This window comes from Jaculus jaculus, chromosome 3 (genome assembly GCF_020740685.1).
Source record: "Jaculus jaculus isolate mJacJac1 chromosome 3, mJacJac1.mat.Y.cur, whole genome shotgun sequence".
Taxonomy (NCBI): Eukaryota; Metazoa; Chordata; class Mammalia; order Rodentia; family Dipodidae; genus Jaculus; species Jaculus jaculus.
Genome location: NC_059104.1, coordinates 37,812,003 through 37,824,316, shown reverse-complemented (window position 1 = coordinate 37,824,316; position 12,314 = coordinate 37,812,003). Strand labels below are relative to the sequence as shown.

The 12,314-nt window shown below is 40.6% G+C and overlaps 1 protein-coding gene across 3 annotated transcripts in view; it reads left to right on the top strand.

The window, feature by feature from the left end:
- Nucleotides 1-12,314, top strand: part of Pibf1 (progesterone immunomodulatory binding factor 1) — a 229,421-nt gene that overhangs the window by 3,337 nt on the left and 213,770 nt on the right. For all 3 annotated transcript variants that reach the window (XM_004651021.3, XM_045145518.1, XM_045145519.1), the window contains exon 3: nucleotides 2,424-2,524. In XM_004651021.3, coding sequence (XP_004651078.2) covers nucleotides 2,424-2,524 — 101 coding nt within the window. The remainder of the gene's footprint in view (nucleotides 1-2,423; nucleotides 2,525-12,314) is intronic.

The window sequence follows — 12,314 nt, the reverse complement described above, 5'->3', positions numbered from 1 at the left end:
ACTTTGCCTTTATAGAAAAACAAGGTGTCCTTGGGCTGGAGAGATGGTTGAGCTGATAAAGATGCTTGCTTGCAAAGCTTCCACAGCACCCACATATAGCCAGGGGCACAGTGTGACACATGTTTGTGGAATTTATTTGCAGCCCTGGTATTCCTCTTTCTCTCAAATAAAATGTATATAAAACAAGGCAGGGCATGGTGGCACACATCTTTAATCCCAGTCCTTGGTAGGCAGAGTAGGAGGATCACTGTGAGCTCAAAGCCATCCTCGGACTACAGAGTGCATTCTAGGTCACCCTGGACTAGAGTGAGACCCTACCGGGAAGGATAAAAACAACAACAACAACAACAAAAATCTCAGGAATTGCTTTGTTTGAAAGGGAAGGCCAGAGAATTCACTAAATAGACCAATAGTTATGTGTGGAGTTTAAGACAAAGTACAGCATAGTGGGGCTGCAAGTGTTTATTTGGGCTAGAACAGTGTTTTATTTTAAAAGCTGGCGACATAAAGAAGTCATTGGCAGGAGTCCGTTTAAAAATAGTGTCTTGGGCTAGGGAGATGGCTTTAGCTGTTAAGGTACTTGCCTGTGAAGCCTAAGTACGCATGCTTGATTCACCAGTACTTATGTAGGCTTGGTGCATAAGGGAGTGCATGAATTTGGAGTTTGTTTGCAGTGGCTGGAGGCCCTGGTGCACCCATTCTTTCTTTCTCTCCATCTGCTCCCTCTCCCTCTCTTTCTCAGATAAATACATAAAGTACTTTTTTTTTTTTTTCGAGGTAGGGTTTCACTCTAAGGCAGGCTGACCTGGAATTCATTATGTAATCTCAGGGTGGCCTCGAACTCATGGCGATCCTCCTACCTCTGCCTCCTGAGTGCTGGGATTAAAGGCCTGTGCCACCATGCTTGGCATAAAATACTTTTTAAGAAAACTAGAATCAGGCTGTAGAGATGGCTTAGCAGTTAAGACACTTGACTGCAAAGCCAAAGGGCCCAGGTTTTATTCCCCAGGACCCACGTAAGCCAGATGCACAAGGTGGCACATGCATTTGGAATTTGTTTGCAGTGGCTGGAGGCCCTGATGTGCCCACTCTCTCTCTAAACAACAGCAACAGCAACAGCAACAGCAACAGCAACAACAAAACTAGTGTCTTAAACAAGTATTTAGAACTTTTAAACAAAGCAGTGACTTAGAAGCTTTTTTTTTTTTTTTTTTTTTTTTTTTTTTTTTTTGGTTTTTCAAGGTAGGGTCTCACTCTGGTCCAGGCTGACCTAGAATGAACTCTGTAGTCTCAGGGTGGCCTTGAACTCATGGTGATCCTCCTACCTCTGCCTCCCGAGTGCTGGGATTAAAGGTGTGCGCCACCACGCCCGGCTAGAAGCATTTTTATGTATGTATGTATTTTGTTTTTTTTTTTGAGGTAAGGTCTCCAGTCTGACCTGAATTTCACTGTGTAGTCTCAGGGTGGTCTCAAATTCTGTCTTCCGAGTGCTGGGATTAAAGGCGTGCACCATCACACCTGGCTTGAAAGCATTTTTTCCCCCTTTTTTATGGTTTTCGAGGTAAGGTCTCACTCTAGCCCAGGCTGACCTGGAATTCACTATGGAGTCTCAGGGTGGCCTCGAACTCACCGTGATCCTCCTACCTCTGCCACCCGAGTGCTGGGATTAAAGGCGTACGCCACCATGCCCGGCTGCATTTTTTTTTTTAAGAGAAAAAAGATGTAGAGGTTTATAAAACTTTAGACAGAGAAACTAGTGAGCAAACTATTGTGCAAGCATGCATATCAAATGACTCAGATTTTTTTTTTTCCTTCTGCGAATGCAGGATTAGGTATATTCAACAGTTACACATTTTGTTTTAAATGCTTTTAGCATTGCCTGTGTGGTAGTCAGTAGAAGATGTGTAGTCTCAGATAAATGGATCCCTGGGACTGGGGAGGTGAGATGGCTCAGTACCCATGCGGAGCCAGATGCACAAAGTGGTGTATGTGTCTGAAGCTTGTTTTCAGTGGCAAGAGTCCCTGGCATGCCCATTCTCTCTCTCTCTCCCCCTTCAAATAAATAAATAAAACTATATAAAACAAAATAGATCTGCAATACAAAATGCTTGGTCTGGCCTGAAAATAAATATTTGGGAAAGCTACCAACATGAAACATCAATTGCCAGTAAGATTTGAAGAGTGTGGATTAAGGGGAAAAATCATCTTAATATAGCCTGGTAAAAAATATCCATGAGACAGTTGTTTCAAACTGTATTTCAAGCTGACTTTGTAGTTTAAGAATGCCATTACAAGAGTAAGCCTGTCTGGTTTTCTCTGTTCCCTCTAGTGGTTTTGTAAAGATATTTTTAATAGAAGGTCTTTCCTTATGAGAAACTTAGAAATGAAATTCAAGCTTAGAGTTTATCTTACTCTCTCTTAAGATTGAAGAGTTGGAGGAAAAGCTTAATGATGCACTTCACCAGAAGCAGCTCCTAACTCTGAGATTAGACAACCAGCTGACTGTTCAACAGAAGGATGCCAAGTAAGAAAGAGTTTTCTTAAAGCCCGAAATCCATTCAGCTGTTAAATGTAATTTCATTTCATGTTTATGCCACTGTAACCTAGATTTAGATGACATCAAAGCATATGTTGGGCATGGGGGCACATGCTTGTATGCACAGCACTCGAGAGGCTGAGGCAGGTGGATCACAAGCTAGAGGTCAGCTTGCCCCACATAGAATAACCCTGTCTCAGAAAACAAAGCAAAGCAAAGCATGCTCCACTGTTTTTACTGATTTTCTAAAAAGTTCTCTGACCAATTATTACCTTTTAGCTTATGTGATCATGGATCTAAAACTTTAGCATAAGTGCTAGCACCTAGAGGACTTGTTAAAGTATTAGATGAGGAGGATCAGCCCCCAGTTCTTAGCTTTTCATTTCTTCCAGGTTCACTGGTGATGCTGATACCATTGGGACAGCACTTGGGTAGACGTTTCTCAAATCCAGTGCCACTGGTGTGGGGGGAAGAGAGTTGGGAGGCCATTGCGGTGCTGGCAATGAAAACAGTTGGTGGACTTCTGAATATGTATATATACACATATCTTTACATGTGTCTGTGTATACAGCTTTTCTGTGGTTTTAGGGGTCTAAACTCAGGTCCTCATGCTTGCATACCAAGCAGCTTCCCAACTGACCAGCTCCCAAACTTTGAGCATAATATTATGGTCAGCCTGACAAAAGGGTCTGATGGACCAGATGAGGGATTTAAGAGAAAATAAAGAGTCAAAGATTGCATTACATTGTTTGCCTGACTAAATAAAAAGAGTTGTCAACTAAGCCTAGAAAGTACATTGGAATGGGCATGTAAGTAAAGAGCAGGAATTTCATTTGGGACGTGTTCAGTTAGTGTTGTCTTATTTAAGTACAGGGGAAGGCATTATGGTACACGAAATCTGCTCTAGATGTACAAATGTGGGAGTCATTGTGACAAGCAAACATTGAAGTCATGAGAGTGGGTAGATCCCCTTAGGAATTGTGTATAAGCATAGAGGGAGCAAGGAGGTTGAGAATAAGCCGGAGCGAAAAGAGAAAGGTGGAGGAGTGAGTCGTCTTGGAGGCCAGGCCAAGAAGGTGTACCAAGGCAGGAAAGCAAATGTGTCATGTGCTATGAGAAGGACTAAGACTGGTTTGGTAGCAACCTGAATGTCATTGGTGACCTTGACTTAAGCAGGGAGGTTCAAAACCTGATGAGCATCAGTTTACTTGGAAAAGAATGGAAGACAGTGAGTGCAGACAACGTTTTGAACAGTTCCGCTCCATACAAAGCAAACCAAGGGGCCAGTGGAGTGGGCTCTGGGGTTGTGTTTTCATTGGCTCATTTTCTGACAGACAGGAAGCCTAGCAGCATGTCTGCCTGAGTAGGACTGGTATTGTAGGGAAGGCTAAAATCAAATTGTTCCTACTTCCTTGAAGTCTTTGGGTAGGCAACCAGCAATAGTTATTTTAGATTCTAGCTTATGGATTTTCTGAGCATGACGAATATGTTCATATTAATTTCATTTGTTGGATGGATCTTTAACTGGGGTTCAGTGCTGCTGTTGTAAAGAGATACTCTGGCATGCCAGGATGAGAGAGAAAACCTACTTTGATAAGAAAGTCCAAAGCGCTGAATAAGAAAAAGCTGGGCGTGGTGATGCACATCTTTAATCTCAGCACTTGGGAGGCAGAAGTAGGAGGATCACTGAGTTCAAGGCCAGTCTGGGACTGCAGAGTAAGCTCCAGGTCAACCTGGCCTAGAGTGAGACCGTACCTTGGAAAAACAAAGACAAAAGACTTCAACATAACCAGAATAAATGTGTAATTTGAATTTTAAAAATATTTATTTTTAAAATATATTTTTATATGTTCATTTATTTATTTGAGAGGGAAAAAGAAGCAGAGGGAGTGAAAGAGCATGGGCACGCCAGGGCCTCTAGCCACTGTAAACGAACTCTAGATGCTTGTGCCCCATTGTGCATCTGGCTTACACGGATCCTGGAGCGTCAAACCGAGATCCTTTGGCTTTGCAGGCAAATGTCTTAACCACTAAGCCCCTATTTTTTTTTTTTTTAATTGACAACATCTATGGTGGTTTGTTTCAAGTGTCTCCAGTAAACTTAGGTGATCTGAATGCTGGGTTCCCAGCTGATAGAGATTTGAGAATTAACGCCTTCTAGAGGCAGTATATTGTTGGGGGCAGGCTTATGGGTGTTATAGCCAGTTTCCTCTTGCCAGTGTTTGGCACACTCTCCTATTGCTGTGGTCCACCTTATGTGGGCCAGGGGGTGATGTTCACCCTCTGCTCATGCCATCGTATTTCCTGCCATCATGGAGCTTCCCCTTGAGCCTGTAAGCCAAAATAAAGTTCTTTTTCCACAAGCTGCTCTTGGTTGGGTTATTTCTACCAGCAATGCAGACCTGACTGCAATAATAAAGTGGTACCGGGCTGGAGAGATGGCTTAGCGGTTAAGCGCTTGCCTGTGAAGCCTAAGGACCCCGGTTCGAGGCTCGGTTCCCCAGGTCCCAGGTTAGCCAGATGCACAAGGGGGCGCACGCGTCTGGAGTTCGTTTGCAGTGGCTGGAAGCCCTGGCGCACCCATTCTCTCCCTCTCCTTCTATCTGTCTTTCTCTCTGTGTCTGTCACACTCAAATAAATAAATAAAACAAAATGAACAAAAAAAAAATTAAAAAAAAAAAAAAGTGGTACCGAGGAGTGGGATTGCTGCTAGACACCTGACTGTGTGGCTTTGGCATTTTAGAGCTGATTTTCAAGAAGTGTGGAAGGATTTTAAACTTTGGCCTAAGAGACACCTTGCAGTCCTGTAAGTACAGGTTGATGGACTATTCTGGTCAGAGTTGAAAGACTTGAATGCAGTAAAAACTATGGACTGTGAGGTTTGGCTTATGAGGGTGAGAAAGAGCTTTGGTTGGACTGGGCTAGAGGCAAACTGTGTGAAAGGTTGCTGTTATGCCCGTGTCCTGAGAAGTTGTGCAGTTGCTTTGTGTAGAAATGAACTGGTGTGAGCAGAGGGATGTGGCATAGAAAAAAAATGAAATCTTTGGACCTAAACTTCTGCCCATTCACCTGTAAATTGTTTGAGGGATGACAACCTTTGAGACTGGGCTAGCTGACTGCACTTTAAGCTACTGAGTTGGATGTTGGCTCTGGTTGTTTTAAATCTTATATTGGCTGAATATTTCTTTGCTATGCACAATGCCATCTTTTACAGTGTCAAAGTGTCATTATAGGTTTTGGGGGAATTTTTTTGGTAATATGGCTCACTTAAAAGATCTTGGACTAGAGGCATGTATGAGCATCATTGGAATTAATAAAAGCTATGGGGACTTTTAAGGTTGGATGAATGTGTTGCATTTTACATTGTGTATGGTTATCAGTTTTGGGGGCCAAGGGCGGAATATGGTGGTTTGATTCAGGTATCCCCCATAAGCTTAGGTGTTCTGAATGCTAGGTTCCCAGCTGATGGAGATTGTACAATTAACGCCTTCTGGAGGTAGTGTATTGTTTCGGGCAGGCTTATGAGTATTATAGCCACTTTCCTCTTGCCAGTGTTTGGCACACTCCCCTGTTTCTGTTCACCTTATGTGGGCTAGGGGGTGATGTCCACCCTCTGCTCATGCCATCGTTTTCCCTGCCACCTTGGAGCTTCCCCTCGAGCCTGTAAGCCAAAATAAACTTTTTTTTTTTTTTCCCCACAAGCTGCTCTTGGTTGGGTGATTTGTACCAGCAATACGAACCTGACTGCAACATCTATACTTATAGACCATATAAGCCATGATAATTCCATCCCCTCCCCGACTTTCCCCTTTACAGTTCCACTATCCATCATATCCCCTCCTTCTCTCCGTTAGTCTCTCTTATTTTGGTATCATCATCTTTTTCTCCTATTATGAGGGTCTTGTGAAGGTATTACTAGGAACTGTGAGGTTATGGACATCAAGGCCATTTTCTGTGTGGACAGTTATGTAAGGAGTGGTCCTCTTCCTTTAGCTTTTATATTCTTTCTGCCCCCTCTTTGCAGTGGACCCTGTGCCTTGGAGGGTGTGACAGATATATTTCAGTGCTGGACACTCCTCTGTCACTTCTTTTCAGCACTGTGTTGCCTTTTGGATCATCCCAGTGGTCACCACCATCTGAAAAGAGAAGCTTCTCTAACCAAAAGTGAGAGTAGCACTAATACATGAATTTGAACATAAGTGTAATGCTTGCAGGGCAATTTGGTAGGAATAATACATGCATTTAGCCAGACAAGAGCATGCTGTATACACCTAAGGCTCATGACCTCCCGTGTTATAGGCCTTTGGTTAGGTTTTCAGTACCAAGCATGTGTTCCTTCCTTGTAGTCCAAGTAGAGAGCAGTTGATTTCCTCCACAGCAGACATGGCACTATTGCACCTGTTTGGTCATTTGGCCTATCTGGCCAAACTTGAGGTTTCCAGTGTCCACTGTTTTCACTGCTGATGACTTCTGTCTCCTAATGACTGCATGCAGTGCAGCTTTTCCAGCTTTCAGTTGGTTGGTTTATAGGGTGAAGGTTTTCAGCTCAGCCCCAGCTTGATTTCTCAGTGACCTTGCCACCCAGGCATGTGAAATCTTCAGCAATAGGGTCTTATCATCTATTATTTGTGGGAAACCAAGGGCCTGGGACCTCCCTGACCAACAACTTACTGGAAGGTATCCCATCCCTGGCTTTGAAAATTTTCTAGTAACAATCTATGGCTTCTAGATGTTCCATTATACAAAAAAGTAGGGTTTCATATGTCTTATTCAGAATATCTTGAATTTTGATTGACCCTCCCCCATCCTTCTCTTAATGTCTTCCCCTAGCCTCATTTAGGCTATTCCACTCCCTGTAAACTGTTCTTCTACTTACATGTATAAAATATCATCTCCAATGAATATTTTTGGCATTTTTGTCAAAAATCAGATGGCTGTAGCTGCCTGGATTAACATCTGGGTCCTCTATTCTGTTCCATTGATCTATGTGTCTGTCTTTGTGACAGTACCATGCTGCTTTTGTTATTATGGCTTTGTAATATAGCTTAAAATTGGGTATGGTGGTACACCCAGCCTTATTTTTGTTGCTCAAAATTGTTTTGACTATTGGAGGTTTTATCTTCACAATATTGATTCTTCCAATCCAAGAACATGGGATGTCTTTCCATTTCCTTGTGTCTTCTGTAATTTCTCACTTGAGTGTTTTAAAGTTCTCATTGTAGAAATCCTTTACTTCGTTGGTTAGATTTATTCCAAGGTACTTTATTTTATTTATTTGTTTATTTTTGAGATAGTTGTGAATGGGAGAGAGTCACTGACTTCATGTTCTGCATATTTGTTGTTAGTATATAGGAAAGCAACTGATTTCTGTGTGTTCATTTTGTATCCTGCTACGTTGCAAAAAGTTAATCTGCTCTAACAGTTTGTCTTTAGGGTCCTTTATGTATAGAATCATATCATCTGCGAATGATATTTTGATCTCTTCCTTTGCAATCTATATCCCATTATGAATGTCTCTTGCCTTATTGGTATCGCTAGAATTTCCAGTACTATATTAAATAAAGGTGGGGCAGTAGACACTGTCTTGTTCCTGAATTTAGTGGAAAAGCTTCAAGTTCTCCCCATTTAGTCTTATGTTGGCTGTAGGTTTGTGATAAATAGCTTTTATTATGTTGATATATGTTCCTTCTATTCCCAGTTTCTGTAGGACTTTTACCATGAAGGGATGTTGTATTTTGTCGATTGCCTTTTCTGCATCTACTGAGATGATCATGTGATTTTTGGCCTTCAGTCCATTTATACAGTGAATTACATTTCTCGATTTGCATATATTGAACTATCCCTGTATCTCTGGGATAAAGCCTACTTGGTCAGGGTGAATAATCTTTCTGATATATTCTTGTATTCTGTTTGTCAATATTTTGTTGAAAATTTTTGCATCTATCATCTCTGTTTATGAGAGAGATCCATCTGTAATTTTCTTTCTTTTTTTTTTTTTAATTCTGTCTTTGTCTGGTTTTGGTATCAGGGTGATGCTGGCTTTGTAGAAGGAGTTCAGTAGAATTCCTTCCTTTTCTATCTTATAGAAAATTTGAGAAGCAGTGGTATTAATTCTTCCATGAAGGTTGGATAAAATTCACCTGCGAGTCCATCGGGGCCTGGACTTTTTTATGTAGGAGATTTTTATAACTGCTTGGATCTCTGTACTTGTTATAGGTCTACTTAAATAGTTTATCTCATCTTGATTTAATTGTTGTAGATCATGTGAATCAAGGAAATCATCCATTTCTTTCAGATTTTCAAATTTAGAGGCATATATGTTCTTGAAGTATGTCCTTATGGTTTTCTGAATTTCTTTGATGTCTGTTGTAATGGTGTCATTTTCATCTCTAATTTTATTAATTTTTGTCTCTCTTTCTTCTCATCAGATTTGCTAAGGGTTTATCAATTGTTTATCCTTTCAAAGAACTTTGTTTCATTGATTCTTTGGTTTTTTTTTTTTTTTTTTTTTTTTTTGGTTTCTATTTCATTAATTTCTGCCCAAATCTTTATTATTTCTTCCTGGCTACTGATATTTGGTTTGCCTTATTCTTCGTTTTTCAAAGGCCTTAAGGTGAATCTGTAAATTGTTTACTTGTGAACTCTATAATGTCTTAGTATAGGCACTTAAAGCTATAATTTTCCTCTTAGGACTGCCTTCATTGTGTCCAAAGGTTTAGGTATGCTGTATTTTCATCATCATTTGATTCTATGAATTTAGTGATTTCCTTTTGGATTTCTTCAGTGATTCATTCATCATTCAATAGTGTAATGTTTAGTCTCCATAAATTTCTGTATGCTATATAATTTTTCTTTTTGCTAATTTGTAGTTTAATCCCATTGTGGTCAGGTAGAGTATAAGGGATTACTTCAGTTTTCCTGTATTTGTTAAGATTTGCTTTGTGTCATAAGATATGGTATATTTTGGAGAATGTCCCATGTGCTGCTGAGAAAAATGTATATTCTGTAGCATTTGGCTCGAATTTTCTGTATATATCTGTTAGGTACATTTGTTCCATGACATCATTTAGTCCAGATTTTACTCTGCTTATTTTTTGCTGGGATGACCTGTTAATTCATGAGAGTGGGGTATTGAAGTCACCCACTACGATTGTGTTTGATGTTATCTGTGACCTTAAGTCTAATAGTGTTTGTTTGATGAAATTGGGAGCCCCCATGTTAGGTGCATAAACATTTAGGACTGTAATGTCTTCCGTTGGAGTGTTCCTTTAATCAGTATGAAGTGACCTTCTTTATCTTTCCTCAGTAATGTTGGTTTGAAGTCTATCCTGCCAAATATTAGGATATCAAACCCAGCTTGTTTCCTAGGCCCATTTGCTTGAAATACTGTTTTTCATCCTTTCACCCCAAGACAGTATCTGTCTATTATTGAGAGATGGGTTTCCTGGAGGCAACAAACAGGAGGATCCTGCCTTTTAATCCAGTCTGCAAGCCCGTGTTGTTTGGTTGGGACATTGAGGCCATTGATCTTAAGAGTTATTATTGAGGGCTGGAGAGATGGCTTAGCGGTTAAGTACTTGCCTGTGAAGCCTAAGGACCCCGGTTAGAGGCTCGGTTCCCCAGGTCCCACGTTAGCCAGATGCACAAGGGGGCACACGCGTCTGGAGTTCGTTTTCAGAGGCTGGAAGCCCTGGCGCGCCCATTCTCTCTCTCTCCCTCTATCTGTCTTTCTTTCTATGTCTGTTGCTGTCAAATAAATAAAAAAAATTTAGAAAAAAAAAGTTATTATTGAAAGGTATGTGTTTATTCTTGCCATTCTTGTTTTGTAGTGCTTCCTGTTTCCCTTTACTCTCTTGTTTTTGCTGTTATTTGTGTATAGGCTACTGTTCCTGTTTCTCATGTGTGTGCTTTGCTTTCTCTTCAGCATGACGTATCCCTTCAAGTATTTTCTGTAGTGCGGTCTTAGTTGTCATAAATTCCTTTAGCCTGTTTTTGTTGTGGAATGTCCTTATTTCTCCATTAATTTGGTTAGATAGCTTTGCAAGATAAAATATTCTTGGTTGACAGTTGTTATCTTTCAGAGCTTGGAATATATCATTCCAAGTCCTCTGGCTTTTAAAGTTTATGTTGAGTAATCTGCTGTGATCCTGATGGGCTTTACTTTATAGGTGAGTTACTGTTTCTCTCTAACTGCTTTCAAAATGTTTTCTTTGCTTTGTATGTTTAGTAGTTTAATTATAACTTAGAAGGAAAGGTCTTTCCAGATTTGTCTGTTTGGTGTTCTGAAAGCTTCCTGCATCCTCATTGGCATTTCTTTCCCAATCTGAGGAAAATTTTCTTCTATGACTTTGTTGAAAATACCTACTAAGCCTCAGGATTGAAATTCTTCTCCTACTATACCCTGCATTCTGTTCTGTTCTTTTATTTATTTGAGAGAGAGAGAATATGGGTGCCTCAGGGCTTTCAGCCATTGCAAACGAACTCCAGATGTATGTACCATCTTGCTCATCTGTCTTATGTGGATCCCGGAGAATCAAACCTGGGTCCTTTGGCTTTACAGGCAAGCGCCTTAACCACTAAGTCATTTTTCCAGCCCTGCCCTGAATTCTTATGTTTGATCTTTTCTTACTGTCCCAGATATCTTGAAATTCCCATTCATACCTTCCTATTAGCTTGTCTTTCTCTTTGTTGGACTGCATTAGATCTGCCACCTGGTCTTCTAGTTTAGATATCATGTTCTCTCCTTCATCCATTTTACTGGTGAGACTTTCCACAGAGTTTTTTATTTGACTGTGTTTTTCAGTGCTAGAATTCCTACCTTGTTTTTCTTCAGTATTTCTATTTCCTTGCTCACGTCTAGTAATGACCTCCTTATTTCATTTAAGATGGCTTCCTGTGTTTTCTTGGAATTCCATCAGGAGTTTGTTTTCTTCTTTGATTCCTTTGATTTCTTTGAGTATAGATAAAATCATGTTTTTGAAATCTTTGTCAGGCATTTCATCTAAAACAGTCTGTCATGCGGAGGGGGGGAGCATTTCTGATGCATTTATTATTTTGTTGGGATTGTATTGTCTTGGTTCTTCGTGTTTCTTGTATTACAATGTTGCGATTTTTGCATCCTGAATTGATTTGATGCTTGAGTTTTCTAATAATCTGCAGTGCATTTGTATTTGGAAATCCAACTTTATGTACCTTCAGAGTAGGAGTTTAAGGTGCCAAGTATAGCTCTTGTACACCATTCAAACCGCAGAAGTCATCCTCGGTGTTGAGTTTGCCTGCGATTCAAGTATTCTAGTGGGCTGGGTAGAGCAGTTTACTGGAAAATTCTAAAATTCAACTGAACAGTATACACCGTCAATAAAAACCAGCACAGAGTATGTAAGTGTGGGGATTGAAACAGCCAGCCTTATAAAGCTGAAATCCCTAAGGGTGTGTGTTGCTCTACATCCTGAATCGTGTTAGGATTGCTGGGAGGTTGAGATTTTGTCCTGAAATGGGTTCCTGGTGAGCCTGAATCTGAATTAGACCCTGCCCCCAGTAATGACAGAAGAAAAAGACAAAGGCCCTAAGAATCTGAAAGCATTAAAGTCAACAATAGTCAACTCCCAAATATAGCTTAATTGAGAATGGTAAAGCCAACTAAGAATATGTAATCTGTAACCTCCCCTGACATACAAAGGGAGATTAGCACTTCCAGTGCAAGCCTATGTACCTGCTTTTTTGTCAGTCCACCTCATTACCTTTTGGGGTGGCTTCCAACTCACCAATGCTGAGTGCC